The sequence below is a fragment of the Halichoerus grypus genome, chromosome 11, assembly GCF_964656455.1.
Source record: "Halichoerus grypus chromosome 11, mHalGry1.hap1.1, whole genome shotgun sequence".
Classification (NCBI taxonomy): Eukaryota; Metazoa; Chordata; class Mammalia; order Carnivora; family Phocidae; genus Halichoerus; species Halichoerus grypus.
Window position 1 is genome coordinate 23,505,412 of NC_135722.1, and position 27,534 is coordinate 23,532,945.

The following is a 27,534-nucleotide window of genomic DNA, read 5'->3' on the forward strand; positions in this document are numbered from 1 at the left end:
CTTCCAGGCAAATACCATGGTCACAGACTGTGCTTCTCTTCCCTCCCTTTCTGAGGCTGTCACCTTCCACGCTTGTGTAGTAGCCTGACCCCAACATGCAAAAGGGGCACAAACTTCTTGTCAAAGCCAGTTCACTCAAAAATAAGGCCCTGGGGGGCGCCTGGGGGGCTCCGTGGGTTGAGTGTCTGACTCCTGATTTCAGCTCAGGTCATGATCTCGGGGCTGTGAGACCGAGCCCCGCATCAAGCTTGGCACTGGGTGTGGGGCCTGCTTAGGATACTCTCTCTCCCTCTCCCTCTGGCCCTCCCTCCTGCTTGCACGCACGCACGCGCGCTCGCTCTCAAAAAATAAAAATAAGTAAGGCCTTAGGCTAGGGGGCATTCATAAGGTTAAAAAAGCCTGAGTACGGTTGTACTGAGGGAAAACAAGGTTACAGGCTCAGTCAGCTCTCAGATACACAGAGGTTAGTTTCTAGCCTCTATTCCCCCAAAGGTCTGCCGAGCTCTTACTGTGCGCCAGGCACCAGACCCTTCCAGCACCAGTTCTCATTTGTCTCCTATTTCGTCTTTATACAACACTGGCCAAGAGTGTCTTTCCCGGGGTGGGGGGGATGGGGGGGAAGGCACGCTCTCCCGCCTGCCACGTCTGTGTCTAGTAGTAAATCTGTAGTAGTAAATTTGACCTCCAGGTAGAAGTTTCTAAACTAGAGTAGGAAAAAAAAAAAAAAGAAGGAATCAGTCTGTGGAACTACTGCGTGCCGGATAATGGTGCTACGCCAATTACGCTCCCTATACTCCCTTTTAAACTCGTATCATTTTAAAAATGATAGAAAAAAAAAAAAACCAAGAAACTAGAAACTTGCCAAAAGTCACCCAAGCAATAGGTGGTAAGCTAAGATCAGGATCCACCTTGGTGGCAGCTGAGAGTAGCCCTTGGTAGAGTCATGGGGTTGGCCAATTCTTGCCTTGGTCCCATCTCCATTCGGTGCCTTTCCATCCTGTCCCGTGGGCTCTAAAACATTTTAAGGTCAGGAAATCTTCCTTTGCCTATCAAATCATATCTCACTCAGCAGGTACCTGCTTAGTATAATGTCCCCCAAATGGGTAGAGGCCTCCTGTCATATAGGACCTCGAGAAATATGAAAAAGGCCAATTAGGAATAGCCTGGATCAGACCCGAGAGAACGGCATGACAGGATCTGTAGTATAACTGATCCCCTCACAGGAGACCACCAGCACGCATCCTGCGAGAACCCTCAACAAGGTCTCTGAGAAGACCACCCCGATTCCACCTGACTTCTCAAAATACAGATCTGACGCGCACCACCACGAGTGGCCGGCTCCGGGAAGTGCTGCCGCCTAGCTGGAGGAGAAACGGGCGGGGTGACTCACTCACTTGGAGCCCGCCACTTTTGGACAGAAGCATTTCAGCTGTCCGAACATCAGAGGCTGAGTCACAGAGCCCGCTGCACGAGCGCGCCTTGTACTTGCCTTCACACAGCTTAATCTTCTCCTCCACAAACAACAGGCCTTTTGCAAGAAGCTGGTTCTGTGAAGAGAGAACAAAGAACACAAGGGTTGGGCCACTTCAGAGAGTGACAAAACCTCCTTCCACTTCCCATGGCTGAGGGCGCGGGGTTCTAGGCACTTGTAGGCTAGTCATGCCTCCAAGTCTGAGGAGACTTTTGTCCTCTTGGGGGATCAGGCTTGGGGAGAAGTCAGCAAAAGAGGGAGACAAGAGCCACACCCAACCGCCATCCCATCCCTTCAAGCAGAAGGAGGCATGCCTCGCTCTTGGCTGGCTCCTGTGGCAGGCCTAGGGCTGACACGCAACGTCCTTCAAGCCCTTAATCTGAACTCAGAAGAGGGAGCACTGAGGTAATGGGAAGTTAGGCAGAAATAATATTTTTTTAAAAAAGATAAATTCAGGGTTTCTCATGCTAACATGCAAGAGACTGTGCGTAAAACTTTAAGAAGCCGCGGGTATGTGTCCGTCAGTGAGCGTGTGCGTGGAAAGTTGTGGAAAGAGAGAAAAAGGTTAAGTCCTTTTGCAATTGCACCTAACAACTGTTGAGTGTTCTGTGTGTGTCAGAGGCTTTATATCCTTCATTTCACCTAATTCCAACCCTCCCGACAGTCCCATCCCGTTGGTGCCGCTACACATACTTGACTGACGGTCAGGGAAGACACTGCCTACAGGAGACAGGGCAGGTCTTCCTGCAGCCAGAAGCCATGTTCTCTCCGCTCCACTTTGCTGCCTTCCAGCAAGTCCACCCACCCAGACCCCTTCCTTCCCTTGAAGGGCTACAGCGGGTCCCGTAAGAAGCAGCGCAGCCTCTCCAGAGGTCACAGAAGCTCCAAGAGCAAGGATGTGCTGGCGCCCCTCCACCTCGCCTCACAATATCAGATTATCAAAGGCCTACGCTTATGGGGTAGGGGGCCCATGGGGATATGTATCCTACACAAAAAACCTAAGGCATTTCTTAGTATTCTCCTTTACAAAACCCTACAATCCTGTTGCAACAATGATAAGAGCATGCACAGCAGAGTGGGAAAAACTTGGATATCAGACGGGTTCAAGTCCCAGCTCGGCCACATTCTAGCTGTGTGATCTTGGCCTTACTTTCCCTGATTCTTGAGTTCCTCATCTGTAAAATGGACCATACCAGCAATATCATAGAGTTCATGTAAGAATTAGTCATTGTAAATACACACACACACGGTATTTTATGTCCTTAGTACTCAGTGGCGATGGGCAGTGATGATCATAGCTGCTCTCTCATCTATCTTCACAAAAGGAGTGGGAGGTAGAGAGAGTCTGTAACAAATGAGCCTACATCAAATATATTAAAATATTTTAACAAAAGAACTACCACATTTCTGTGACACATACAGATGAACCAAATTTCACAGAACCTATTAAAACTCACAAGATATGGGCGCCTGGGTGGCTCAGTCGTTAAGCGTCTACCTTCAGCTCAGGTCATGATCCCAGGGCCCTGGGATCAAGCCCTGCATCGGGCTCCCTGCTCAGCGGGGAGTCTGCTTCTCCCTCTACCCTTTCCTCCTGCTCATGCTTTCTCTCTCACAAATAAATAAATAAAACCTTAAAAAAAAAAAAACCTCACAAGATATGACCTAACTTCGAAAAGTAGTCGGCCACTGTTTAGTTTCAAGATGGAACCCCAAATCCAAGTTAGAATGACATCTCACGGGAGAACACCAACTCTGTTAAAGGAAGAAAAAAAATCAATTCCTTTACAAAGAACCAGAACAAACAGGTAATTAAGGTGAAACCCCAACTGTGTCCTCTCCCTTCCAGCCTAGCAAACGAATCCCAGCAGCTTCTGGGTCAGAAAGCAAGCAACCAGCATGGCACCCAATTTAGACTCTCAGAAGCAAGGCTTTGCAGCAGCTGAGCCGGACGGGAAAGATTACAGAGGTGCTTCCACGTGGCAGTCACTCTATCGGCATGTTTCTGAACAGCTGGGGCCTTAGGTCCCTGCGTGGGTCCCTTACTCCCCCCCCCACCGGTGAGGTTCTCCGAACATCCCTGGGTGCTCTGTGGGAGGGCTCCTGATGCCATGACTCTGTCACCACTTCTAACACCAGCACGGGTGTCCCAGGCTTCTTCCAAAACGGCTTCACGACCCTCCGAAAGCTCATGTCTCTGCGATGTGCCTGCAAATGTGATCAAGCCTCCCTCTTAATGCAACTTTCCTGAGTGTGTTCCATGACTGCGGTTATCTACACTTCCAATGGCGGGGCGGGGGGAGAACCAGAAGTTTACTGGGAGATGGAGAGAGAAAATGCACTGGGTCTGCATGTGCTAGGTCCAGGTCAGATCCTGAGTTAATCAAAGAAATGAATTCAAACCCTATATCCTATGTGTTAGGTCCTTAGGGGGTAAGGACCATTTCTTAGTTTAGTGCCCGAGGCTCTGAGAACAGTGCCCCAAACACGGCAGATGCTAATAAACATTTGCTGAGTGTGTATGTTGCCTGTTTTGGTGCTAAAGACCATTTTGAACTTTTAAGAAATCAAGATAAGACAGAATGTGTATAAGAGGGGAGAAAGAGAAAAACAGCATCGCTAAATTTGTTGACATTTCTTCACTCGGTAAAAATCACTTTGTCTGGATCTTAAAGGATAAACTTTAAGAGATGGCCCGGGTTCTCCTTCCTTCTCTCTCCTAGATCTTCCCCCTTCAAGGAGACATTTGGAAAAAAAAACCAAAACATTTTGTTCTTTTTTAAGAAAAATAAATTACTTGTGGATTAGAGAGAAATGGAAAAGAAAATATTCTTTTTAAAATTCTCATGATACAACAGCATGGCAATCCTTAACTTAGACCAAATAAGAGCAACAAAAACTTGGGCTCAGGAAGGGACTGGAGGGAGCATCTAGCCATACTGCCATCTCCCCAGCCCTGCGGTCAAAATCCACTGGTCACACACAGTTTTGATGGTATTTGGGTGGACTCCTTTTCCAGGAAATGAGTCTCTAGATTTTATTCGGCACGTGTGCACAGAAGAAGGACCTTTGGGGCCAGCCTAGCCCACAGCCCCCCCACCCCTTCTGGAGAAGCACCTGTCATCCACTTAAGGGACCTCTGCCCCACTGTGCAAGCTCAAACCCCTTGACCCCAGGCTGCACTGTCAGCTTAGGCGACTGGCCTGGTTCCGACCCCACCCCCTGACCCAGGCCCCAAACTGAGCCAATGGTCTTCTCTCCTGGGAATCTGCAGTCAGGCAGGACCCTGCGGAGGTTAGGGTCCTGTGTGACTGCAGGCTTCATGGTCCGAAGGGCCTCCCACTTGGGCTTAATGCTCTGCAGTTACTGTTTCAATTCTTATCATTTTAATCTTTGAACTTGTGTTATGTAAGTGAAATTGGGGCCATGGAGGATGTACCAAGTGCTTGGGGTCTCAGCTCCCTCGTGGTCCTGCCCCCTACCACCTCCCCAGGAGGGGTATTCCACACTTGCTCCCCACCCCCTGGTGGCTGGCCCCGCTGCAGGGTCTCCCTCACCCTGCCCACCTCCCACTATCCTCCTATTCCTCAGATGGTGAAAAGGGTCCTGTCGGTGGGGGCCCAGGCACAGGTGCAGGGAGGGTAAGGCTGGGTGCATGCCCTGCAGCATCCCGGGGAGGGGCCTGGTGGCAGCCCGCCCCGCCCAGCTGCCAGAGGGGGGCTCTTGGCCATCCCTGATCTGTGTACTGAGGGTGCAAAGGTTACAATCTCTTGGGGGGTCGCCTGTCCACCATGGGTTGCAGCTGCAGGCCCACAGGAAGGGGAGACTGATTTCCCCACCCTGGTCATGGCCAAATTTTTATTTTGCACTGGGCCCTATAAATTATGAAGCCCGTCTTGTCAGCTGGTCACTTCACCTAAGACATCTCCACCTGGACATCTGTGGAGCTTAAGGCTGCTGAGACTTAAAAGAGGTGGGGAGGAAAAAAAAAAGGAGAGAGAAGAACCACCCTTGAATCGGGCATCCATCATGCGTGGTCTTTCTTTCTAGGCACCTGTTCTCCCTAGAACTCACAGCACAGCATTCCCAGCCCTTGACAAGTGCCTGACTCCGGAAGGTCCCGAGTACCTGCTCGCTGTGGGCAGTGGTGATGGAGCCGTGGGGGGCCAGAGCTGGAAAGAACCTGACTTTTCTCTGGTCCCACTCCCTGCCCCATGGCAGCAGCCACCCCCCCCCACCTCCCCAGGCCTAAGGCTTCAAGCTAAAAAAACACTTACGTGAAATAGCAGCTCCTAGGAAATGATTTGGGACTTGGAATGAGGCCCGTGGTTACTTAGTGCCTCGCCCCCACCCCGGAAATGAACTTAGCGGTGGAATACACAGCATTTCAATGAAGGGGCAGAGGAGCCTAGACGTGAGAAACAGCTGACACGTCTATTTTTTCTAAGACATCCCAAAAACAGGCTGCCCATAGAAAAGTGAGGTTCAGCTAGGAAAAATGCAAAACACAAGGCTGTCTGGGGAAAGGCACCCAAACCACCCAACCTTGAGCGGGCAGGACAGATTCAGCTCATCCCACTGAGGTGATCACGGGAGGTCAGGCAGGAAGAGGCAGGGGAGGTGAGAAGGTGGGCTTGTCACCAGTGTGCACCTCCTGTCAGGCAGGCACCTCCCCGCCCCCACCGGAGGGACTCAGGAAAACAGGGAACCCATTAGGCTTGGGGGTGGGGAGAAGGACACGGCCCCCATCTTCCCAGGGGAAAGAACTTTCCATACAGCAGGAATTCTGTAAATGTTAAGGCCACTGGCCACCCGCTCTTCTACTGATTTAGCAGTGACGACGATGATGATGATGGAAGGACAGGAGAGTTACTGATTTTTACTCTTGTCAGGCACTGTATTAAACCCTCTGCATGCACTAGCTCATGATACCTTTGCCACAAACTATGCCCGTTTTACAGATGAAGAAATCGAGGCTCAGAGAAGCAACCAGCAAATGTGAGACCAGAACCGGCACCCAGGTTGGTCTGAATCCAAACCCAGGTCTTTCTCCCATTCTATGCCCCTGGTCTATTTTAGCAATGATAATAAAAAATACAAAGATACAAATTACCGTATGCTGACTGTTCCCTCTGTACCAAGCACTTTGCATATAGAACATCTCCTCTAGGAACCACAACCACCTTTTGAAGTAGGCATCATGATCACAACTAGCTTACCACTCAGAAAACCAGGCTCAGAGAGGTTAAGTGACATGCCCGCAGTCACCCAGCCAGTAAGGGTTCCAGCAGGGACCGGGATCCAGATGTACCTGGCAGAAGGGCTGGTGCTTTCAGCCCTCATGCTCTCCTGCCCTGTCACCTGGAGAGACTGCTTACGTCCTTGCCCACAGGGGAAAGTAGAGGGGATCCATTCCCAGTTCACATGAACTGGGAGCAATCTCGGGGGATGTCACTCAGTTCCACCACAAAGCCTCCATCCAGCTGGGTCATTCCTGCTGCCCGACCCTGCAACCAGTGTCCCAAATTCTGCCTCTCCAAAAATACTTTCTCAGGGCTTCCCTCTCTGCGATCTACTCACTGTCTAGCAAGGCAAACACCTGGCTCGCAAGCGGATTCCATTCCCAAACGCGACATTCTTTCCGACCCCAGAGGCGTCTAGAAGCATGCCCCTCTCTGCCTCCTGAGAGCTTGTGTTAACCAACAATTCTACTTCAGGCATGTTTCCAGTGATACCAAGGTCTACAAAGGTTCCTGGCGTTGGCACCCAGCCAGTGATGGAAATGGTGGGCCACCTCCTTTTTTCCCCTCTGCGACTTTGAAAGTTCAGTCATCGTCTCTAAGGATGTCTGCATTTCCTGTGAAGCTGGATACCTTCCTAGATAAGCAACAAGAAGGCTCATAAACACGACTCACCCCCAAGTCCAGAGAGTTCCTAATAAACCAGTTCTGGGGTGTGTGGGGGGGGGCGATGAGACCAGACAGAAATCCCCAGATGGAGTGTGAAGATTTAAAACTTGTTACAAATGCTAATTCTTCATCCATACCATTTCAGTGGTCATTAAGAGGGTGAATTGGGGCTTTTAACAAAGTTGTTTTAGGGACGCCTGGGTGGCTCAGTCGGTTGCGCGTCTGCCTTCAGCTCAGGTCATGGTCCCAGGGTCTGGGGATCGAGTCCCACATCGGGCTCCCCGCTCAGTGGGGAGCCTGCTTCTCCCTCTGCCCCTCCCCCTGCTTGTGCGCTCTCTCTCTCAAGTAAATAAATAAAATCTTTTTTATAAAAAAGTTGTTTAACAAGGAAGCCTAAAAACAGTCCATGTCTGTTTCACTGGACACCTAAACAAATAAAATTTAAAAACACTGAAATTTTTTTGCCCTGGGGTTTTTCATAGGATGCCATAAGGGCATCCTTTAACATTTAAAGTAGAACCCAGATTTTTCTCCTATGGCCAGATGGCCTGGGTTTGATACCTGCTCTCCCTTTTCCTAGCTGTGCGATCTCGGGTAACCTCCCTCCTCTGGACTTCAGTTGCAGGATCCGTAAAACGGTAAGAGCAAAATCTTCCTCATCAGCTGTCAGGAGGAATAAGTAACGTGGCCTGGGGAAAAGGCTTAGTGCGTTTCTCAGACTTGCGTGGGCATCAGAATCACGGACACTCTGATTCTCTGAGTCTGAGGCGGGGCCTGAAAATTTGCTTTTCCAACACGCTCGCAGATGGCGATGAAGATGCCGGTTCGGGGACCACGCTCCTGAGAGCCAGCACTTAAGACAGTGCCTGGTGCATAAATGCGACAAAGTGTTAGCCGTCATGACGGTCATCGCTTTGGTCCTCCTTATAGATCTTCGCCAGCCTCAGAAAAAGTTGCCCTGTTGCTTTCCACGCCTAACAAGTATTTCTCAGCCCTTCCAACTCAGTCATTACTCCTCGTGGGCCACTGAACCTCTGCACGTGTCCCTGTCTCTGAACACCGCGTGCATTTCCAGCACCCCCTTTCCCCCACACACACACCTGCCGCCCCTCCTCCATCAGTGCCCTTGAGCCCGGCTCCTGCCGGCTCTATGGGAAATCACCCAATTTCATACATAACGGTTTCTTGAACACACGTCCTCGTGTGGAACGAGACTCTTACATGATATAAGGAGGAGTTCTGTTCCCGTAGATCTAAGAGGGATTATAAAATCCCTAATTAATTACACCTCATCTGCGGATGATATACTTCCAGCGTTTCGCACCTACGTGTTCCTTCTTTCGCAACTGAATGTGCACTACCCTAAGGCCAGTGAAGCTAAAGACCTGCCATGTCGGCGTGCCCGTTGAGTTTCATCTTGATCTCAATTATATGAAGACTTACGGTTATCAATTTCACCAGACCCATCCTTTCCACTTACCTTCATAAAATTTGAGAAAAGTCCAATAAAAATATTCAAATAATTGCAGAGAATTCAGGTAATTGTCGAAGGGATGAAGTATGGCAGAGCTGCTGAGAGGTAACAGGGCGGTCTGTCAGGCGGCCCCCCACGAGAGTAGCCTGAAACATCCAGGGGTCTTTCTCAAAGCCCCCAGACAGGGTACCACCCTATTTTCTCCCCTCACAGCAGCCAAGGAAAGCTTCCAGGCACCCCCCGCCCCACATATTTACGAACTCCACAATGGCTTTCTTCCAAGTATTGGCCAAATCCGAAACACAACCTGTAACAATGTTCTCACCTAAAGGCATCATCCCCTCCCCTCTTCCTTGTCTTTTCGCTGGAGCTCAGCCCACTTGTTCAACACTCCATCCCTTGCTACCCTCTGTCCACCTGATCATCTTTTTCCATTTGGGGAATCCCATCGGTTGGAGAAGACTTCCCAGGCTGACCAAAGAGGAGCTGAAACTTTTCTCCTCTATTCCATTTGGGTTTGGGGAAAAAAAAAAATCACACACAAGTGATTTTCCCCACTTTTTATCATCTCTCCACCCAGCTAGCTGTGGATTCTAACCAGTCCCATCTTTGCCCCCTACAAAATCTACTTATTCTGGGCCTCTCTGGAAGCCCTTACCATCCATTCGGGTTTTCAGTTAAGACGACACAGTGTGGTATGCATCTGCATGGATGCATCTATATCCCTGTTCTGTCTGCAATCTCCAACTCCACAGTGGCCAAGATGCTTCGATGTTTCCTCCTTCGGCTCTGCCATAAACCCTCAATGAATTTTCCCTGATAATGAAGAGCTAAGGAGGAAATTGGCCTCCTGGGACTCACAGATATGGGTAGTAGAGGGGAGGTATTTGTATCAAACGCTACCAGGTCATCCATCACCTTTAGGCATTAGGGTGACTAAATTTCCCCCTTTCCTAGGTACTATCTCATTCAGAGCCACTGACGATAGACAGAGCTTCATTTTTTTTTTTTAAGATTTTATTTATTTATTTATTTGACAGAGTCAGCGAGAGCAGGAACACAAGCAGGGGGAGTGGGAGAGGGAGAAGCAGGCTTCCCGCGGAGCAGGGAGCCTGATGCGGGGCTCGATCCCAGGACCCTGGGACCATGACCTGAGCCGAAGGCTGACGCTTAACGGCTGAGCCACCCAGGCGCCCCAGAGTTTCTGAATCAAGCAAAACCAAAAGGAATTAACTTTCTGGGCTTAGGGGAAAGCTCGCAGCAGCCATGGCCATGCCAGCAGATCCAGGAACACAGAAAACGCTGCCTGCAGCTCCTCGCATCCCCGTGCCCCGCACCCCCAAGGTGGTCAACCACTAAGTAGGTGATACAAAAATGCACAGCTTTCATTGGTTTCCAAAGTGATAAGGAATGAATTATCCCACAGAGCTGTCTCTATGATACAGAGTTCCCCTGGGAAACCCCAACCCTCCCTCCAGGCGCAATGCAAAACAGAAGGAAAAGGAAAATACTGGAAATGTCAGATTTTGGGGGGATCAGTGTCTTCTGGAAATCTATCTGTGCTTCTGTGGCTCAGACGGCCTGTCTCCTGTGTGTGTGTAGACACAAGATAAGCACTGTTTTTCCACCTGCTTCCCCTCTGCCTTCACCTCAGGTCATTTTCATTATTCTTCGCTGAAAATATTCTTTTGTGACTCTTTCTTTAAAGCTACAAAGTGAGAATGTTCACTTTCAGAAGCAGCGTCACAAAGAAGGCTCTGTAAGTAGAGATGTCTGGGTTGGGGGTCTGGGTCCCAGGAGATGGGAGTCCACTGCTGAATGCAGATGCCCAGGAGGGGGCCATGGGATCCTCCACATAGAGAAGCCCAGTGCCCAAGGAGCCCATTCATCATCTTCACCAACAGCCACATCCTTGGTGTTGGGGTCTTCCCTGTCCACCCCTGGGTTCTGTTCCTTATTTGTCCCCAGACCTTCTGCCCTCCTCCTTGCTGGAGGAATGTTCTTCCTGGAGCCCATTCAGACTTTCCATCTGCCAGTGGAATGTGAAGGCTGGCCTCTAGAACCCTCCCTCCTGGATGCCCCTCCTCCCCTCCATCCTCCCTCATGGAGAGTTCTACTTGGCATGGCTTTGGGACCAGCCCATTTTCAAGAGGTGCCTAGCATGGGGCTCTCCAAACCCGAGTCTCTCTTGAACCACCTTCAGCATTTGGCCATAGCCAGGGCCGCCTAAACTGTTACTCTTTGCAGACTATTTTTCTTAAATCCATCCGCTTTTAAAACATACATATGTCTAAAAATGAAACTATAGTAACATCAGTTGCCATAAATAGAATGTAACTCAACCATCAACTCAATGCAAAAAAAAAAAAAAGGTTATGAAATCCTAATTAGTGTCCCTAGCTGAAGGCTCTACACTTGAGGCCTGCTCTGTCTTCCTGAAACACGATCGCCAAGTCCCACGAGTGTCAAAGACACTGGTGCAAACCGAGACTCTCTCTGGCACAATCAGCAGTGCTAAAGGAAAAAGAAGGGAAATAATTTCCAGCCACGAAGGCGAATGTTATTTAACGCCCCTGCCTCTACCACCTAAAATCATCTACCTCCCTCTCCCGCAAGAAACTTTACTGAGCATCTACTCTATGCCAGGTACCTTCCAGGGACTGGGGAACCAGACACCATTTTTAAAAAGGGCTCTGCTCCTTACATGAGACTTAAAACCTACATTTAAGCAGACAGCTCGACAGCGTCCAGGCTAGCTCTCTCTCCCGTCTAGCACCTTACACTAAGGAAAAACCAGATTCAAAACTGTGAAAACCAGTTCCTACCCCACACTGTCAGACTCACTATTCACCAAGCAGTTTGTCTGATTAAGCTCTCGATAGAAAAAAAAAATGACGTGTGGTTATTAGTTAAGTGTTTGGCATACTTTGTAAGCAGCATTAACCGCCCCCAAAAACCTCAGGGCTTCCCAGATAAACAAGTCCCCACCCAAATGCCCTTCCCCACCCATCCTAGGGGTAAGCCCCCCATGCCAAAAGACAACTGACATTTAAAACCTGATTGAAACCACACCAAACGCTGTCTATTTTAAATGTCAACGAGGAAGGCGGCCGGCTGGGCAGGTTCCTCCAGGACTGATTGAAAAACCACTTCTCTGGAGTTGGATTTAAAAATCAATCCCTACAGACAGCAAGAGGAGAGGCTGAGGACAAGACTGACCTTTGAGTCAAGGGCAACAGAGATGATTCACATTTGTAACTAATTACCTCTTTCTTAATCTTTACGTTTGTCTCTCCCTGGACCCGGGCCTTCTTTCGAGCAGCTGAGACATCTGAGCCAACTGAATTCCAGGGTTCCGTTGAGTCTTGCTTTGTCCAGATTTATAGCGGCCATTTTCTGCTCTGTGCATGTGTGCATGCGCGTGCGTGCATGTGCGTGCGCGTGCGTGCATGTGCATGCACACGTGTGTGTGTGTGCGTGTTTTAAAGGACTGACATCTGTCATTCTTTAAAAGTGCACATAAGGGGCGCCTGGGTGGCTCAGTAGGTTAAGCGTCTGCCTTCGGCTCAGGTCGTGATCCCAGAGTCCTGGGATTGAGCCCCGCATCAGGCTCCCTGCTCAGCGGGAAGCCTGCTTCTCCCTCTCCCTCCCCCTGCTGCTTTCCCTGCTTGTGTGCGCTGTCAAATAAATAAATAAATAAATCTTAAAAAAAATAAAAGTGCACATAAAAGTTTAAGCTTCCTGAATCTTGGTAAGAAAAAAAAAGAATGCCTGTGTTGTTTTTAAGACCTAAAAACTCTTTAAACGGTCTTAAAAGTATGTTCTCCTTGGATATGGAATAACATCACCAACCTGAAACCGAGATGTTTTCTATTTTTATGTTACTTTCCCATTAAAAGGGATGGATGACCCCTTAGAATAACAAATATGCATACATATAAATTTAACGACCACATTACTCTGTCTTCCTCTGTGCTTGTCACCGTTCCTGACACTTAACAAATAATAATCTAGTCAGTCCTCACAACAACCTTATAAGGTTTGGTCCTATTACCCTTGTTTTTATAGAACAGAAAACTAAAACACAGAAAGGTAAAGCAAATTGCTCAAGGTCACACAGCTAGTACGTGGCTATGCTGGGCACTGAACCCAGGTAGTCTGGCTTTAGGGGGCATGATCTTGACCACTCCCCCACTCTGTCCCCCCACTTCCCTCCCCACACACTATGTGCCGAGTACTTTACGGACGTCATTTCATGTAAACCATACAATGACCTCTAAGGTAGGTCATATTTTTATTCCCATTTTACAGATGGGGAAAACAAGGCATCTTGCCCAAGACCACTCAACTAATAAGTGAAAAGCAGGAACTCTGACTTCACCGAAGTGTCACCCAGTGAGTTACTCAGTCAAACAACACGTCCCCATGCCGTCCCCTGTCCCCATGTGCCTGTGGTTAGAATCAGGAAAACCACCTGTATCAGTGGATTAGAGACCATCTTCCAAGTGACACTGGAACCTTGAATTCAATAGCCCCGTAAAAACAGGGTTTTGGCAGGAGGGACGTCAGATCCCCTGATCCAATCGTCTTTAACAGGACAGACCGGGAGGCTTAGCGACCAGAAACAACTTGGCTGAAGGGTACCCATAGTTACAGTGATTTAGATGCCATCCATGGGGGTGGGACGGAAGGTCACTAAAGCAGCAATTCTCTAAGTGTGGTTTGGGGTCCCACGAGAGATCCTTAGACCTTTTCCACATGGTCAAAACTATTTCCTCAGTAGCCCGAAGCCACAATTTGCCCTTTTCCTTGCCTCCTCCATGGGTGTACCGTGCGATTTTCCAGCGACTACATGACGTGCAGTACCGCAAGAGACTGCATGGGAAACAGATATGAGGATCCAGCTACCTCCTCTGGAGCCAGACGGTGCAGAGATTTGCAAGCATAAAACAATGCCACTCTTCTGTTTTGTTTTTTGTTTTGTTTTTTTCTGAAAAGCCATCTTTCATAAAAATGCTGTTTAGGCTAATGTGTAATAATTCTAATTAAGTATCTTAAAGTTTCTCAGATTTCATTTCCAATATGGTGATTCAGACAGAGATAACCCAAATAAGTGGTCATTTTTAAGAGCACAAAGGAGTCCTGAGACTAAAAAAGCCTGAGAGCTGCTGCCCAAGATCATCATCTCCATAAAAGGAGGGACCCCACTGGCCCTGCCTATATCAGGGACCCGGTGTCCGTCATTTTGGATGTTGAAGGAATGGTACATGCATCCACGTACACTATGATGACAGATGCTCAGACCCACGCAGCTTACCTGGAAATAGTCTGTAATGAAGGATCCAAGCTCACTCTTCAGCAGCCTCCTGGGGAGAGAGAAACACCGTCAAGTAGCCCTTGATGGTACAGCTCCTGGTGTCTAGTTCATAGATGCATGACAATGACGGAGTGCTCGCCAGGGGTACAGGGGCCAAGGCGAGGTCTAAGAAGGGAGTGTGCTAGGCTCAGTAATACCTCTGCACAAGAGTTATTAGGGAATCCAGGCAATGGAAATCCTATAGGGGGATCCAGGCTGCCACGGAAGATTCTTTTTTTTTTTTTTTTTTAGAGAGAGAGAAAGAGAGAGAGAGAGAGGAGGGGGAAGGACAGACAGAGGGAGAGAGAGAATCCTAAGCAGGCTCCACACCCAGCGCGGAGCCCAACACAGGGCTCGATCTCACGACCCTGAGATCATGCCCCAAGCACAGGGGAGTCCAGCAGTGTTGGTACAGGCAAGACAAGGCACCTGGCTCCATGTGAAGGGGGGGAAGGAAAAAAAAAAGCAAAGAGGAGAAAGACTATAATTTTGGAATCCTCCATATCTGCAGACTTTATGGTTTAAAACACATTTGCCATACATTCTTCAACCCAAGATTGTGAAATATGTGCGAGAGGAGAGCAATCATTACCCCACCCATGCAGATAAAGAAACGGAGGCTCAGAGAGGTCCTCGGAATAAGCCGGTGGCAGAGTTAAGATTCAAACCCAAGCCTTCTGCAAATTCAACATCTTTCCCCATAATCCCACCCTGTCTCTCCTCCAAATCCACCAGGACATTCAACTTGGTGCCACGGTTGGGCTGGTCTTGCCGCCCATCCCCGAGCGACTGAGGAAGCCTCCAAAGGGGGCAACAACTGGGCAAAGAGATTTTACTCATCCAGCCACAAACATTTCTTGAGCTGTCCTTCATGTGCCAGACATTGTGCCAGCATCAGGTATGCAGAAGTGCACACCCAGAGGAGGTCTCGGTGCTGCGGATGGAGAGCATGCTCATAAATACACTCGCAAGACGATTTCAGAGTCCTGAGAGCTCAAACGAATTTTATTTTTTTATTTTTTATTTTTTTTTAAAGATTTTGTTTATTTATTTGAGAGAGAGAGAATGAGAGAGAGCACATGAGAGGGGGGAGGGTCAGAGGGAGAAGCAGACTCCCCGCCGAGCAGGGAGCCCGATGCGGGACTCGATCCTGGGACTCCAGGATCATGACCTGAGCCGAAGGCAGTCACTCAACCAACTGAGCCACCCAGGCGCCCACGAATTTTAAATATATAGGTATTGGCAGCAGACCCCTTCTCCCTGCGACAAATCATGGGACTGGCCCCACTGCTATGGCTCCCCAGAGCCGCTGAGTTCCCTGGGGGGTACGCTCTTCACCACTTCAAATGAGTGCACTGACCCATCCCACCAGTCATGGTCATGAAGGGGCAAGTGCTCAGGCTTCTGACAACAGCTGCTGCTATCCACTCCCCCCCCAAGAACGTGTTCCCCACATGTCGCTGGAGGAGAAACAGGAAGTTACAGCGAGGTATCATTAGGCGCAGACCATAGACGCAACAGGACTGCAAAAGAAAAAGAGGGAGACCTCCATAATCTAAATTCTCATACCAGAAAGACCCCTGGAAAGCTGCAAACATGTGCTGAGCTAGGAAAATACCTTCTTTTTCCCACGACCGACAATGTGCGTGTGGTGGATACTGCATTTTGAAATCCAGTATCACGGCGGGCTCCCGGAAGGTCACCCCACAAACACAACCCAGCAGCTCTCCCAGATGTGGGCAGGTCTGACAAGAGGCGGGGGAACCTTCATCAGTCAGCAGGCCACGGGCTGGGCGCTCATCACCGCTCTGGGAGGCTAGAGGCTTCTCTCAGGCAGAAACAGAAACCTAGTGGGCAGCCCCAGGTGGAGGCTTTCAAACAGGAAGAGTCAGGGAGGCCGTTTCTGACTTCTAGAGGGGAGGCACCCCCGAGCAAGGTCTTCATGACCACTGGGAAGCCTCGGAACCACAGGCGAAGAGCCAAGCTTCCTCAAAAGGTGGAAAAACACGTCCTAATAACAACGGGCTGCCCCAAACAGAGTTTCCCAAGCACTTCTTGGGTACTCATGATGCTGAGGGACGGACACAGCTCTGAGACCAAAGAATGGGTTATGGAATTGGTGTCCCTGAGGAATCCATGCTGGGAAACTGTGCTCGTGAAGATGCTTCGGGTAAAGTGCAAGGAGAAAGAGGTCCGTGGGAAGGGTAGTCCTTCAAGGTCAACTGCTATGGGAAACCCTCCCGGAGCACAGTGGAGGAGGGATCCATGTAGATGTGAGCATCGTTAATCAAGGCTGGACGTGGTTAACAGGTGATTACTGCCCAGGGACTTTTCAGGGCAGGACTTGGGAGCATCACCACGCTACCCAACTGAGGAATCCGAGAGGCACGGTTCCCGACCGATCAGGGGAGGCAGAAAGGCTACAGCTCACAGTGAGGGGAAGGTACAGCACCTTCCGGTCCCGCCAGGGCTGCCACCAGCCGTGGCCACGGCCAGAATTCTGCAGAGCATTACAGGGAGACAAAGCTTGCGGGAGAAACCGGCTGATAAAGGAGCAGAGGCTAAGGAGGGAACTTGACACGGCCGCCAAGACAAAGGCACAGCGGAAAGACTGGAACTTCTAGGACTGAAGCTAGAAGCAGCCATACCAGGAGCAGTGAGATGGTGATGGAGAATGAGCAGCGCAAGGCGAGGACCTCCTACTATTGCTGAGTAGTAGGAGTACGGCTGCTTTTCCATATATATGTGCTTCTACCACACTGAGAACTCGGATCCTCGGTCCTTTACTGAGGAGGAACCAGACACGGGAATCTGCACAACGATCCGCCTTCCGTACTTTCAGCCTAATTCATGGACTATTTCTGACCGGGTATGGTAAGAGAACCAGACGTGTGTCCTTTCCTCAATCCTGAGTTCAAAACCCTGTCCGCTAGGTCTTGTTATATAGACTTAGCCGAACAGAATAGACCCCATGGGATCAGTTAAGTCAATGTTCTGTGGTCCTGGGGGCGAGGGGTGCCAATCACTAAGTGGTTCTGTCCCTTACAAAACCTGTCCTACTTCGGAGCGCGTTCTGTGTTAGACAAGGTCACCGCGTATATGTACAGAGTTTCTGCAGCAGCAAAATAAAGGAATCAACACAAATGGGCACCAACAAAGTACTTGTAAAAAATTGTATCATTCTTACAATGGAATTTTATGCAATTGTTAAAAAAGAGAGAGGGAAAAATTCTAATGGTACATAAAGATCTAGGTTATATTAAGTCTTAAATAATGCAAGATGCTGAACAGTGTGTATAATACGCTACCTTGTGAAAAGATAAGAGAAAAATAAGAATATGTATTTTTATTTACAGAATACCAATTAACTCAGTTGTCACATCTGTTCTTTGAACTTAACTGCTCTGGAACAGCGATGTGATTTGGTTTCCAACAGGCCCTTTGAACTGAAATAGATAGCACCTTGATTTTCAAGCAGGCGAAGCACGAATGCATTTTAAAAATTACATATAAATGCACTGGGCTTTGTCCCCTCCTATCCATCTCCCCAAGTAAGGAGCTGGAGAAAATTGAAGCTGTTGCTGGAAATTAAGTAGGGCAACAAAACACTTTAGCAAACTTTATTCCCTAAAGTTACGAGGAGATACAGACCCCAGTCTGTGGACCTCCTACAAATTGCTGAGTGTCCCCGGCTGCTTTTCCATATATATGTTCCTTCCATATGCATAAAGAAGGTCTGGAAGAATGTCCGATAAACTGCTGTTATAATAATTCTCTTTGGGGGGGTGTTGAATGAGAACTGGGTTTCTGGGGTACAAGAGACGGAGATTCTTTATGGTATAACTCATTATATATTTAAAATTTTTGTACCCTGTGAATCCTATGAAAAAAACATTAAAAAAAAAATGTTTTTTAATTTAATTAACAAAAGTCACCACCAGGGTTACTACCAAATGGCTTGCAGCCTAGAAGAAATTCTGGGAGGGAGTTCCCATCAAGGTTGCAATGTCAGGAAGCAGGTGCTCCCAGGGATCGGAGAATCCCACAAGGCCAGAGAACCTGCCAACCCAAACCCAAACTCAGCCTGGCAGCCTGAGAATTCAACCCAGAGAGAAAAGTGGGGAGGAGGCCAGAGCTGGCCCAGCCATCGGAGAGTAGATTGCCGCTGAGTCATACTGCAAAATCTCCAACCGGTTTCTATACTCGGCGTTTATTCTGTTTGCACTTGGTTTACAAGGAAAGAGTACTTCTGAAAAACATGATCTTAGCTGAACTGAGAGAAAGAGGGATTTTCCACCCCTCTATCTTGATACTCCATCTCCAGGGGGATCTCGGCAGGAGCTTCCCTCCAGAGAGAGAACAGAGATCCACAGATTCATTCACCGAATCACAGCCATTTTCTGAACACCTGCTCTGTGTCAGACATGGTGCTAGCTGCTAGGAGAAGGGATGAACGGAGCCTGGACAGAGATTTCTTCCCACCGGGGCCACGGTCTCGGCAGGCACAGGAGCGCCATCTTCCCCAAAAACAGTACAAGTGTCAAGGGGTTAGAGGGGCACAGACCTAAATTCAGAGGTCAACTCACCCTCTAACCTTCCTCACTAGCTTTGCCAGTTTAGTTTGCAAAGCACAAGAAAGGAGAGCAAAGCAGGAGGAACAACAACAGAATTAACGGGCCATGGTTTGTGGTTCCCTAGATGCAAAAGAGATGAAAACTCTCATCGCCGATCCCTAGGATGCGTGTTCTGGCTAAGGCACAGGGGCTGAGAACCCGGCAGCCCCCCTCCACTTTCTCCACCCTCTCCTAGGGTGTTTTCCCTGAAAACAGGAATGTAATTCCTTACTGGAACAAATAAATAAAAATAAGGAATAAGAACTAGATTGCTCCTAGGATGGAGCTGGATGATCCCCCCCCCCCGCAACTGAAGTTCACTAAGCACTTACTAGGTCCCAGGCATTGCAGTCCACAACATACACAACACCTGTTTCCTCCTTTAAGCCAAAAACAAAGCCATAAGGTCGTAGTAATACCTCCGCTTTTTAAACACAAGGAAAACAACCCTCAGAGGTCAGTACGGAGGGTGGACAGCAAGCACAGGACAGAGATGAGAGAGGCCTCGTGGAGTGTGAGGACCTGGACCGAGGCCTGTTGTCAGCGATCACCTTTGCAAGTCAACATCACTCGTCAGTCCCTTGTACCCGTTCCCCAGCCAGAGTTCAGGGGTAACAAGGACACCACTCTGCGGATTACCGCAAGGGTTAAAGAGTTCATCCTGGACCAGTTAGTTCCCAGAACAGGCCTGGCGTGCATAAGGCTGGGCAGGTGCATGCTGCCCAGGGATGCAGACCCTGACACCCACACTCCCAAGAACTTGATCCAACAGCTTCTCAGCATCTTAAAAGTACAGCCGGACCAGCCCATTCCCCAGCCTGGCATGAGGGACCCAGGTGAAACTCACGAAGGGGGCCAGACACTAGGGCCAGACCTCACTGAATGAACAAAGGGTAACAAAGGTAGGATGGTGGGGCCAAACTTGGGGGGAAAAGGTGGCTTGACTAAGATGGAAGTGACGTCCCAGCTCACGGGGCTCCAGCTTTGCCTGTGTCACGTATGTGGCTTCCAGGCACACAGAATCCTGCCGCTAACCACCAGCAGCAGCAGCCACAGAGCTGGAAGAAGGAAGTGGGGACCTGGGAGTAATGGCAAAGGAACGCTCATGTGGATCCAACCCAAAAGGGAAACGGGGCATGAAGTTCAGTCAGAAGCCAGAAAGGCCACAAGAGGGAAAAAATGGGGAACCACTCACTGGCCTGTATTATGTCACCCCCTTCTCCCCGCCTAAGGCTGACTGGGCTAGACACCACCCCAGATGACACGATTTCCTGTTATTACACAGACCCGCCAACTTGCCCCTCACTGTCTTGTCAACTCAACTTCCCACTTCTGTGGGCTTGAAGGGTAAACAAGGCTGGGCCGGAGCCGGATCCTGGCTGGTGGAGAGGCACGAGGACCCCGGGGGGCAGGCGGCGCAGGAGCGGCCCAGAGGACGGAGAGAAACCGCCTCGGGTACGAGCCACCATGTCCCTGGCACACGGGGAAAGACCCAGAGCAGCAAAACCCCAGGGGAGGAGGCAGCAGTTTGGAGACAGGAGTCACGGGGCTCATGGCTCCCAGGCATCTGTCAGGACGGCCAGATGAGCTGTTCAATATTTCCGTGTCATCTGGCTACTAGGGGCTGCCCCAAGTACTCAGGCCCTCCAACCTGGCTCCTTAGCAGGATCCAACCCGACCTCCTCATGATCCAGGCCCTGCTCCTGATACTGTAGCTGGTCAGCACCCCCCAACCTGACTGCTAACTCCCCCGAAAATCACCGCCCTCAGTTCTGCAACAGGACATATTTTAAGGAGGTGGCCTCTTTATGCACTGACATGCAAATGCCCCTTTCCTCCTTGGGTCCATTTTACTGGGGCCCACTGGAGGGGGTGTCCATGACTCAGGTAAAATGTGAAGACTCCCATACCTCTTGCTTTCCTGCACCCTAGTGGGTGGCAGTGGGGACAGTAAAAAAAGATGGGAGACCACCAACAAAGAGCTTCCATTGGCCTTCCTTTTTTTTCTTTATTTTTTAAGATTTTATTTTTGTGTCATCTCTATACCCAAGGTGGGGCTTGAACTTATAACCCCGAGATCAAGAGTTGCACACTCTACGGACTGAGCTGGCTAATCATGTCACATGCACGATGCTAGGCAGTTGGCACGCAGCATTGCTAATCCTCTAGTGCCTCTGTGGTAGGAATTTATCCTCACCTTGCAGATGGGGAGGCTGATGCTCAGAGCCTTGCCCGGGGCCATATAGGTAGATCCTCACCCCAAATGAGGCCGACCTCAAAGTCAGCCCATGGTACCCCGCATGCTCACAGGGGCAGGTGGGTAAGGTGGGTGAGGGACGCGGGCAGGCATGAACAGTGGGGGCTGCAGCATGCTCCTCGAAAGCCAGCAGCCAGGCCTTGGCTCCCCCTGACCAGTCCCAGGCCAGACTACACGTCCAGTGTTACCTGATGTGAACTTTCCAGAGAGGCCTGGATTTTTAGGGGAGATACCCACATTTCTAAACACCATATGGGCCAACCACCACCACATGGGTCAGCCCCAGAGGTTTCCGATTTGTCACTTCCCTCTCACCACTCTTCCCGCCCCCAAAGTCAACCAGAGCAGACACAGGGACAACACATATACTCGGGCAGAGCCACCGGAGCCGAAAAGAGACTCCACTTTAAGCCCTCCCAAAGCAGGGTCCTCAGAAGACAATGTCCGGCCTACCTCAGGATCTGGTAAAGAATCTTTCCCCGGGGACGTCAGGCCTTGGTCTGGACAGGGCGGGCTCTGCGTGCCTCTTGCGGCCTGCTTACTAGGTGTTTAAGAACATGGGGGCTCGGGTTCAAATCCCAGCGTGGCTACGGACCGGCTATGCAACTCTGGGCAAGGTGTCCCAGCTCGCTGCGTCTCTGTAAGACAGGGATACAGTACCCGCCTCATAGAGCTGTGCTGAGTTTTAGAAGAACAGACATATTTAAAGCACGCAGAATCGAGCCTGGCACATACTAAACACTATACAAATGTCTGCTATCAGCATCACCTCAGGGAGCCTCGCCTCAGACTCTGCCAGCCTGTGGACCTCATCCAGACTCTGCTCCTTCCCAGCTCTCCCCGCCCCCCCAGCAGCTGCGGGTCCCACGACCGTCAACAGACTCCCTCACGGATATGGGAAAACCTGAGGTGCATTTCCCTTCGGGGGTGAGGGGGCTCAGGCAGCCCAAATGACTCAGAAGGAGGGCGTTTCAACTCAGACCCGTCAAAGATCAAGCACAGTTCTTGGAACCTCCTCTTTCCTTGAAAATCTCTGGGGTTTCCTCCACGCCGCCTCCCTCCCAACAAGAACAGAAACAGGGTGGTTGGAGAAAGAAGGAAGAAGTGAGTTTCCTGCCTCAGGCCTGCTGCAGATAACTCATCTCTGGCTTCCGGAAACCTCGCCTCTGAGCATTCATCTCTGCAGAGGAAAAAAAATCCTGGGGAGGAGCAGGGGTGGGGGGGGGCATGGAGACAATATTAACAAGGAGGTTATATCCTCAGTTGCCCTTTCCGCCTGACCCTTACCTGCTCATCCTCCAGATTTCAACTCCAGATTTCACCTTCCCCCAAATAATTACGAGCCCATCCTCTGCACTCCCTGGCACTCTGGATTCTGCTAGCACCCCACTTAAGAACACGGTACCATCACCGCCTTGCAGGGCCCCGCTCTCACTCTGCAGGCAGCTCCCCAAGAGCTAGAACCACCTACTTCAACAGCCTCCCCCAAACCTGGCCCAGTATCCAGCACAGCATCCACAAACATCCATTGATGACAGGAATAAAAGAACCAGTGACCTCTGACTTCTCCCTCCACACAACCCCCCACCAAGCAAAAAGTGAAAGCACCTACATGGGTTCTTATAAGAACCAGTCAATGAAAATCATAGGTTTCTCACACTCTGCTAACCCTTTGTGGTCACACACCATCGGGAGAGTCGTTGGCTGACAAGAATGTTCAGGAAGAACGTGCTCTGGTGTGTCAGGGAGTTTGGCCACTCTTGTTCCTGGGAGAGCTCACGAAACCCAAACCTCAGACCCAGAGGCGTCCCCACTACCAAACTGCAGCCCCATCAGCAATGAGGCCGGGGACGGTATTACAAACCACATCAATGTCCCACGGAGAATTTAAACCAAGAGGACATCCAGGACCAGCTCCAGTCAGGGCAGATGGAATTTTAGGGCAGGCAGAGTCGTAGACTGTGAGGACCCGGGATCTCACTAGAATAGGTCTATTCTAAAGGGTCATCTTCTTGCCTTTTGGGATATGACAACATGCAAGTCCAGCTTTCTAAGGCAATTCTGATCTACGGTCTTCATACTGACTGACCATATGCCCTGACTTGTTTGGGGAAAATGTGCTGCTTTATTGAGGTGTGACACTCCTGACGAATTTGTTAAGAGGTCTCCACATCCTTCCCTTGATCTAATAATAACGTGTTTTAGAACTTGCCCATTGTTACCAAGATTCTTCCTCATGGCTACTCCAAAGTCTACCTGCTAAAATTTAAACTGGAACTCACTTTTGATGACCGAAAGACCAGGTGTTCGTAATGACTGCATTATAAAACCTAGTTACATAAAACTTCTATCTTCCTGGTCACCCTTTGCATCCACCCACGTTTAAATGAACTCATGCTTCCCAGGCACGTACGAACCCCACCGTCAGAAAGAAGGCCAGGGCTGGCCAGGGTGACCTGGGGACACTGATTTCAGCTTTGATTCTGGATTTGGACAATCCATCAAAGTTTATTACCGTTTGGCTTGAGTAGAATGGAGAACTGAGAGAGTCATTTCCTCTCGTTCTTTTCTCTGTGGAAAGGACAAACAGCTGGCCCCTTGTGAGAACTCAGCCTCACCCAAACTTCAAGTCCAGCACATTCTTGGAGGAGCCCGTCCTGGACCTCTCTATTTCGAAGTGAGGTCACCACATCCAAACTGCTAGAAGAATCTTTACACAATACCGTCCGTGTGGTGAGTCACCACACTGCCCTGCACTCTCATACCTGGTCCATCCTTTATCACTTTATTATTGCTAACATTTCACAAGGATAGGAGTAATAACGCCTAACATTTATTACGCATTGGACCCTGTACTCATGGCGTGTTTAGCATTATCTAGTCCTCCCAACCACCGTGAGGTTGGTGCTATTATTATCCCCATTTTATAGAAGAAAAAACAGAGACCAAGAAAAACAAAGTAACTTACTTGCCCAAGGTCACACAGCTAGTCTAGTCTTGATTCCCAGTCTCTCTGACTCCAGACACGACTCTCCTAACAAGTTAAAAAATTCTACTGGACCTGGCACAGATCTTCTGGCACAAAGACCTATCACAACTGACTGCCAAAGTGGGCTTGAGAATCACTGGTCCTCTCTCCTTCCACATTCTCTTCCCTACATTCCTATTGCCCTTCTGCCCCCGCCCCCCCATACACACACCCTCCGTACCAGGCATGCTTCAACCCTGTCGGGTTTATGGACCTGCTTCCAAAAGAGAAAAGAAAAAGGAAAATCAAAACCCAAATGTCTCCACGAAGGTGAACCAGAGAGGGGCAGGTCTGTTCTGGCGTTTTCATTGCTGAAATGAGGGACAGTTGTGTTCATTCCCATGCAGGCACCTGCAGACGTGGGCATGCGCGCAGGCCGGCTCACCTGACTCCACTTGGGACCGGGTCACACTACGCCTGGCATGCCTTGCACGTTCTCAGTCAGACTCTGAGTGTCTGTGATGTGAAAACCCATCTCCATTCTAACCACTCTCCTGGAGAAGGCCAGGGGAGAGAAGGTCCAGAACATCGGTGGCTGCAACTCTGGTTTTTCACAGCTTTGACATCTCCTGGACTTGAGCCACATCCGGGCAATCAGTGTCAAACCCCACGCGTATCTCTCACCAGCCTGAAAATTGCTCAAAACATAGGAAGTAACAGCCAGCTGCTGCCCCCCCACCCCTTAGACCCAACACTGGAAGGGAGTGTTGGGGGGGATGTCATGCTTCTCAGAGGGGTGTTAAGAATCTCAGCACATGATGAAAGATGGGGTCCCAAAGGCCTCGTGAAAGGAAAGCAGAAGGCCAAGAACATCTGCTTAACCTTTCTTCCAGTCTGAAACCCCTGACTCTACAATATGGTGCAAAGAACACAGGTATTGCTCTGGACTGAACTGTGTCCCTGTCAGACTCCTATGTTGAAGCCCTCCCCTCCCCGGGTGCTGGTTATTTGGAGATGGAGCCTTCGGGAGGTCATCAGGTTTCGATGAGGTCATGAGGGTGGGGCCCTCGAGATGGGATTAGTGACCTTAGAAGAAACCGGAGAGCCTGCTGAACACAAAGGAGAGGCCCTGTGAGGACACAGCGAGCGGGCAGCCAGGAACCAGGCTCTCACCAGGAACCGAATGTGCTGGCCCCTTGACCTCAGAATTCCCAGCTTCCAGAACGGTGAGAAGTAAATATTTACGGTAGAAGCACCCCCAGCCTATGGCATTGGTTATGGCAGCCTGAGCAAACTAACACAGGTGTCTGAGACAGGGGTTCAAATCCTGACTCCACCCTTTCTATAGCTGGGTGACCTTGGACGAGAGTTTATTTTTCTTATCCACAAGTTTATGGATAAACCACGAAACAGTGGTCGCCTCACGGGGCTGTGAGGAGGGTCGGGCGGGCTGAGAGGTGCTCCGAGCTTTTCCAGACTAGCTCCCTTCCCCCACTCATGCGGCCTTAGTGCTAGGACAGCCCCCCACCCCCATCAGCAACGCCTTCATGCACGCTGGGGCTCCTCTTGTCAATGGATGGCCTCCCGGTCCCATTCAGCCCACAAATATGTTTTATTTGACCTGTACTAATGTTTGGGGGAAATTCAGATTATTTATCAACATTTAAAAGCCAGGAAATTTCACATAAAAGTCTTAATTTCCGGTTGAGAAAGAAGTTGACATGTCACTGGCCCCGCGTCCTGCCAGGGAGATCCGCAATCCCCTCTCAACAGAGGGTGAACTCTCACCTCCCTGCATCCAGGCCAGCCTCCCGCCTTCAGAAGACGTGCTGGAAACCTGAAGGCTTCTGAGTTAGCAACCCCCTGGGGATAAAAGGGCTGGTGGAATCTGCCGGGCCCAGTACTTTTCCTAGCTGCCCACAAAGATTTTAAGTACAATTTCAGGATCAGTCTCCCAAAGTGAGGAACAATTAGCACGTTCCTGAGTCACTGTTTTATTTATTTATACTTCCACTGTGAGCTAAAGAACCCTCCCGAAGAGGCCAGGATCTTAGTTTTTGGAGTAAAATAGAATTCTTGCAACCCAGGGGTTGGCTGACCCAGCTTTGTCCCTGTCACTTGACTTCGTGGGGCCTCAACTGCCTTCTCTGTAAAAGGAGGCCTTGGGCTAGACAAGCTCTATTGTCTCTTCCCATACTTGTGTAATTACTATGTGAAATTCAAGCTCCTGGGTAGAAATTCAACACACCTCAGTTTACTTCTGAGCCCTAATGGTTTTAATGAAAGCAGAGTTCTTAAAACACCTCACTGACCCTTAACACAGGTCTTCACTAAATGTAAACAGGACCCAAATAAGGGCTTTGTTTATTGTTCTGCCCATTCCAGGGTTGGGTCTTTAGCCTTGGTGTTCTGCACTTAACACACCAGACAGGAAAGAACATCAGGGCATTAAAAGGCCTGATGCACAGCCTCCCGTCCCCAGGAGATCCTGGCGCTCTGGGCTGTGCCTGCCTCTCTGTCCAAAACACAAATCCAACCATACCACCCATCCCCCAACTTCTGGTATTCTCTGCTCATGGGTCTTTTCTTGGATTCTTGCTCAATGCCACCACAGGAACTTTGCACCTGCAGTTTCACCTGGTGAATTCCCACCGGTCCTCCAGAAGAGAGCACGAGTAGGACATCACTCGTGGCCTCGGCAAGATCAAGTCATACAGACGTGCTTTCCTCACAGCAGCTGTCGAAGCCACACTTCTACGTTTTACAGGTATGGTTAGTTGACCAACGAGGATCTCCCTGACTTAATATAAATCCCAGGACAGCAGGGTCCACCTCGGTCTTTGCTCAGTGTTGTCTCTCCGGTGCCTGGCCAATAAGGAGGCACTCAAATATTTGTTGAAGGAGTGAATAAATCTATGAAAAGCTGACACAACTGGGAAGATTCTGGAAGACAAGAAACCCCTCAAGGACCACATCTTATTGAGGGTTGTATCACCAAAACCGTAATGACAGCCACAACACGCACAGTCATAAGAGCCCCCAGTACCGAGTGAGCTCTGACCCTGTCCTAACAGGTCAATTTTACAATAACCCAACTTAAATCTTCACAAGAATCCTGTGGAAGTAGGCATATTTCCCATCTGTGTTTCATGTAAGAGGAAACTGGGGCACAAAGAAATTGGTAAGTCACTTAAGTCGGTAAAAGCAACAAGGGCAGCAGAATCCCAAGCAGTCTGGTTCCAACCACGAGGCCATCTTGCCGAATGTGGCACCTAATGGTTAAGCAGGGCACACTCCATATCTACAGAGTATGTGACATCTGCCCTATGTCAACCCGCCCCCTGCAGAGGCCCCCCCTACAGACACTATACACAGGAATAAACGTATGAACCCTCTGTGGACCGGAAGTCTAGATAGATAAGGGTCTCAGAACTTAGTAGCCATATGAACCAGTAAAAGTCGACAGAAACAACAAGAACCAAGCAG

At 49.7% G+C, this 27,534-nt stretch overlaps 1 protein-coding gene across 15 annotated transcripts in view; it reads right to left on the bottom strand.

Annotated features, from left to right (window-relative positions):
- Positions 1-27,534, bottom strand: part of PRR5L (proline rich 5 like) — a 142,092-nt gene that overhangs the window by 22,377 nt on the left and 92,181 nt on the right. For 14 of the 15 annotated variants that reach the window (XM_078058188.1, XM_078058187.1, XM_078058193.1 and 11 more), the window contains 2 exons: positions 14,172-14,220; positions 1,490-1,547 (listed from right to left, as the gene is read on the bottom strand). In XM_078058188.1, coding sequence (XP_077914314.1) covers positions 1,490-1,547; positions 14,172-14,220 — 107 coding nt within the window. The remainder of the gene's footprint in view (positions 1-1,489; positions 1,548-14,171; positions 14,221-27,534) is intronic. The other variant, XM_036112440.2, reaches the window with a different exon arrangement.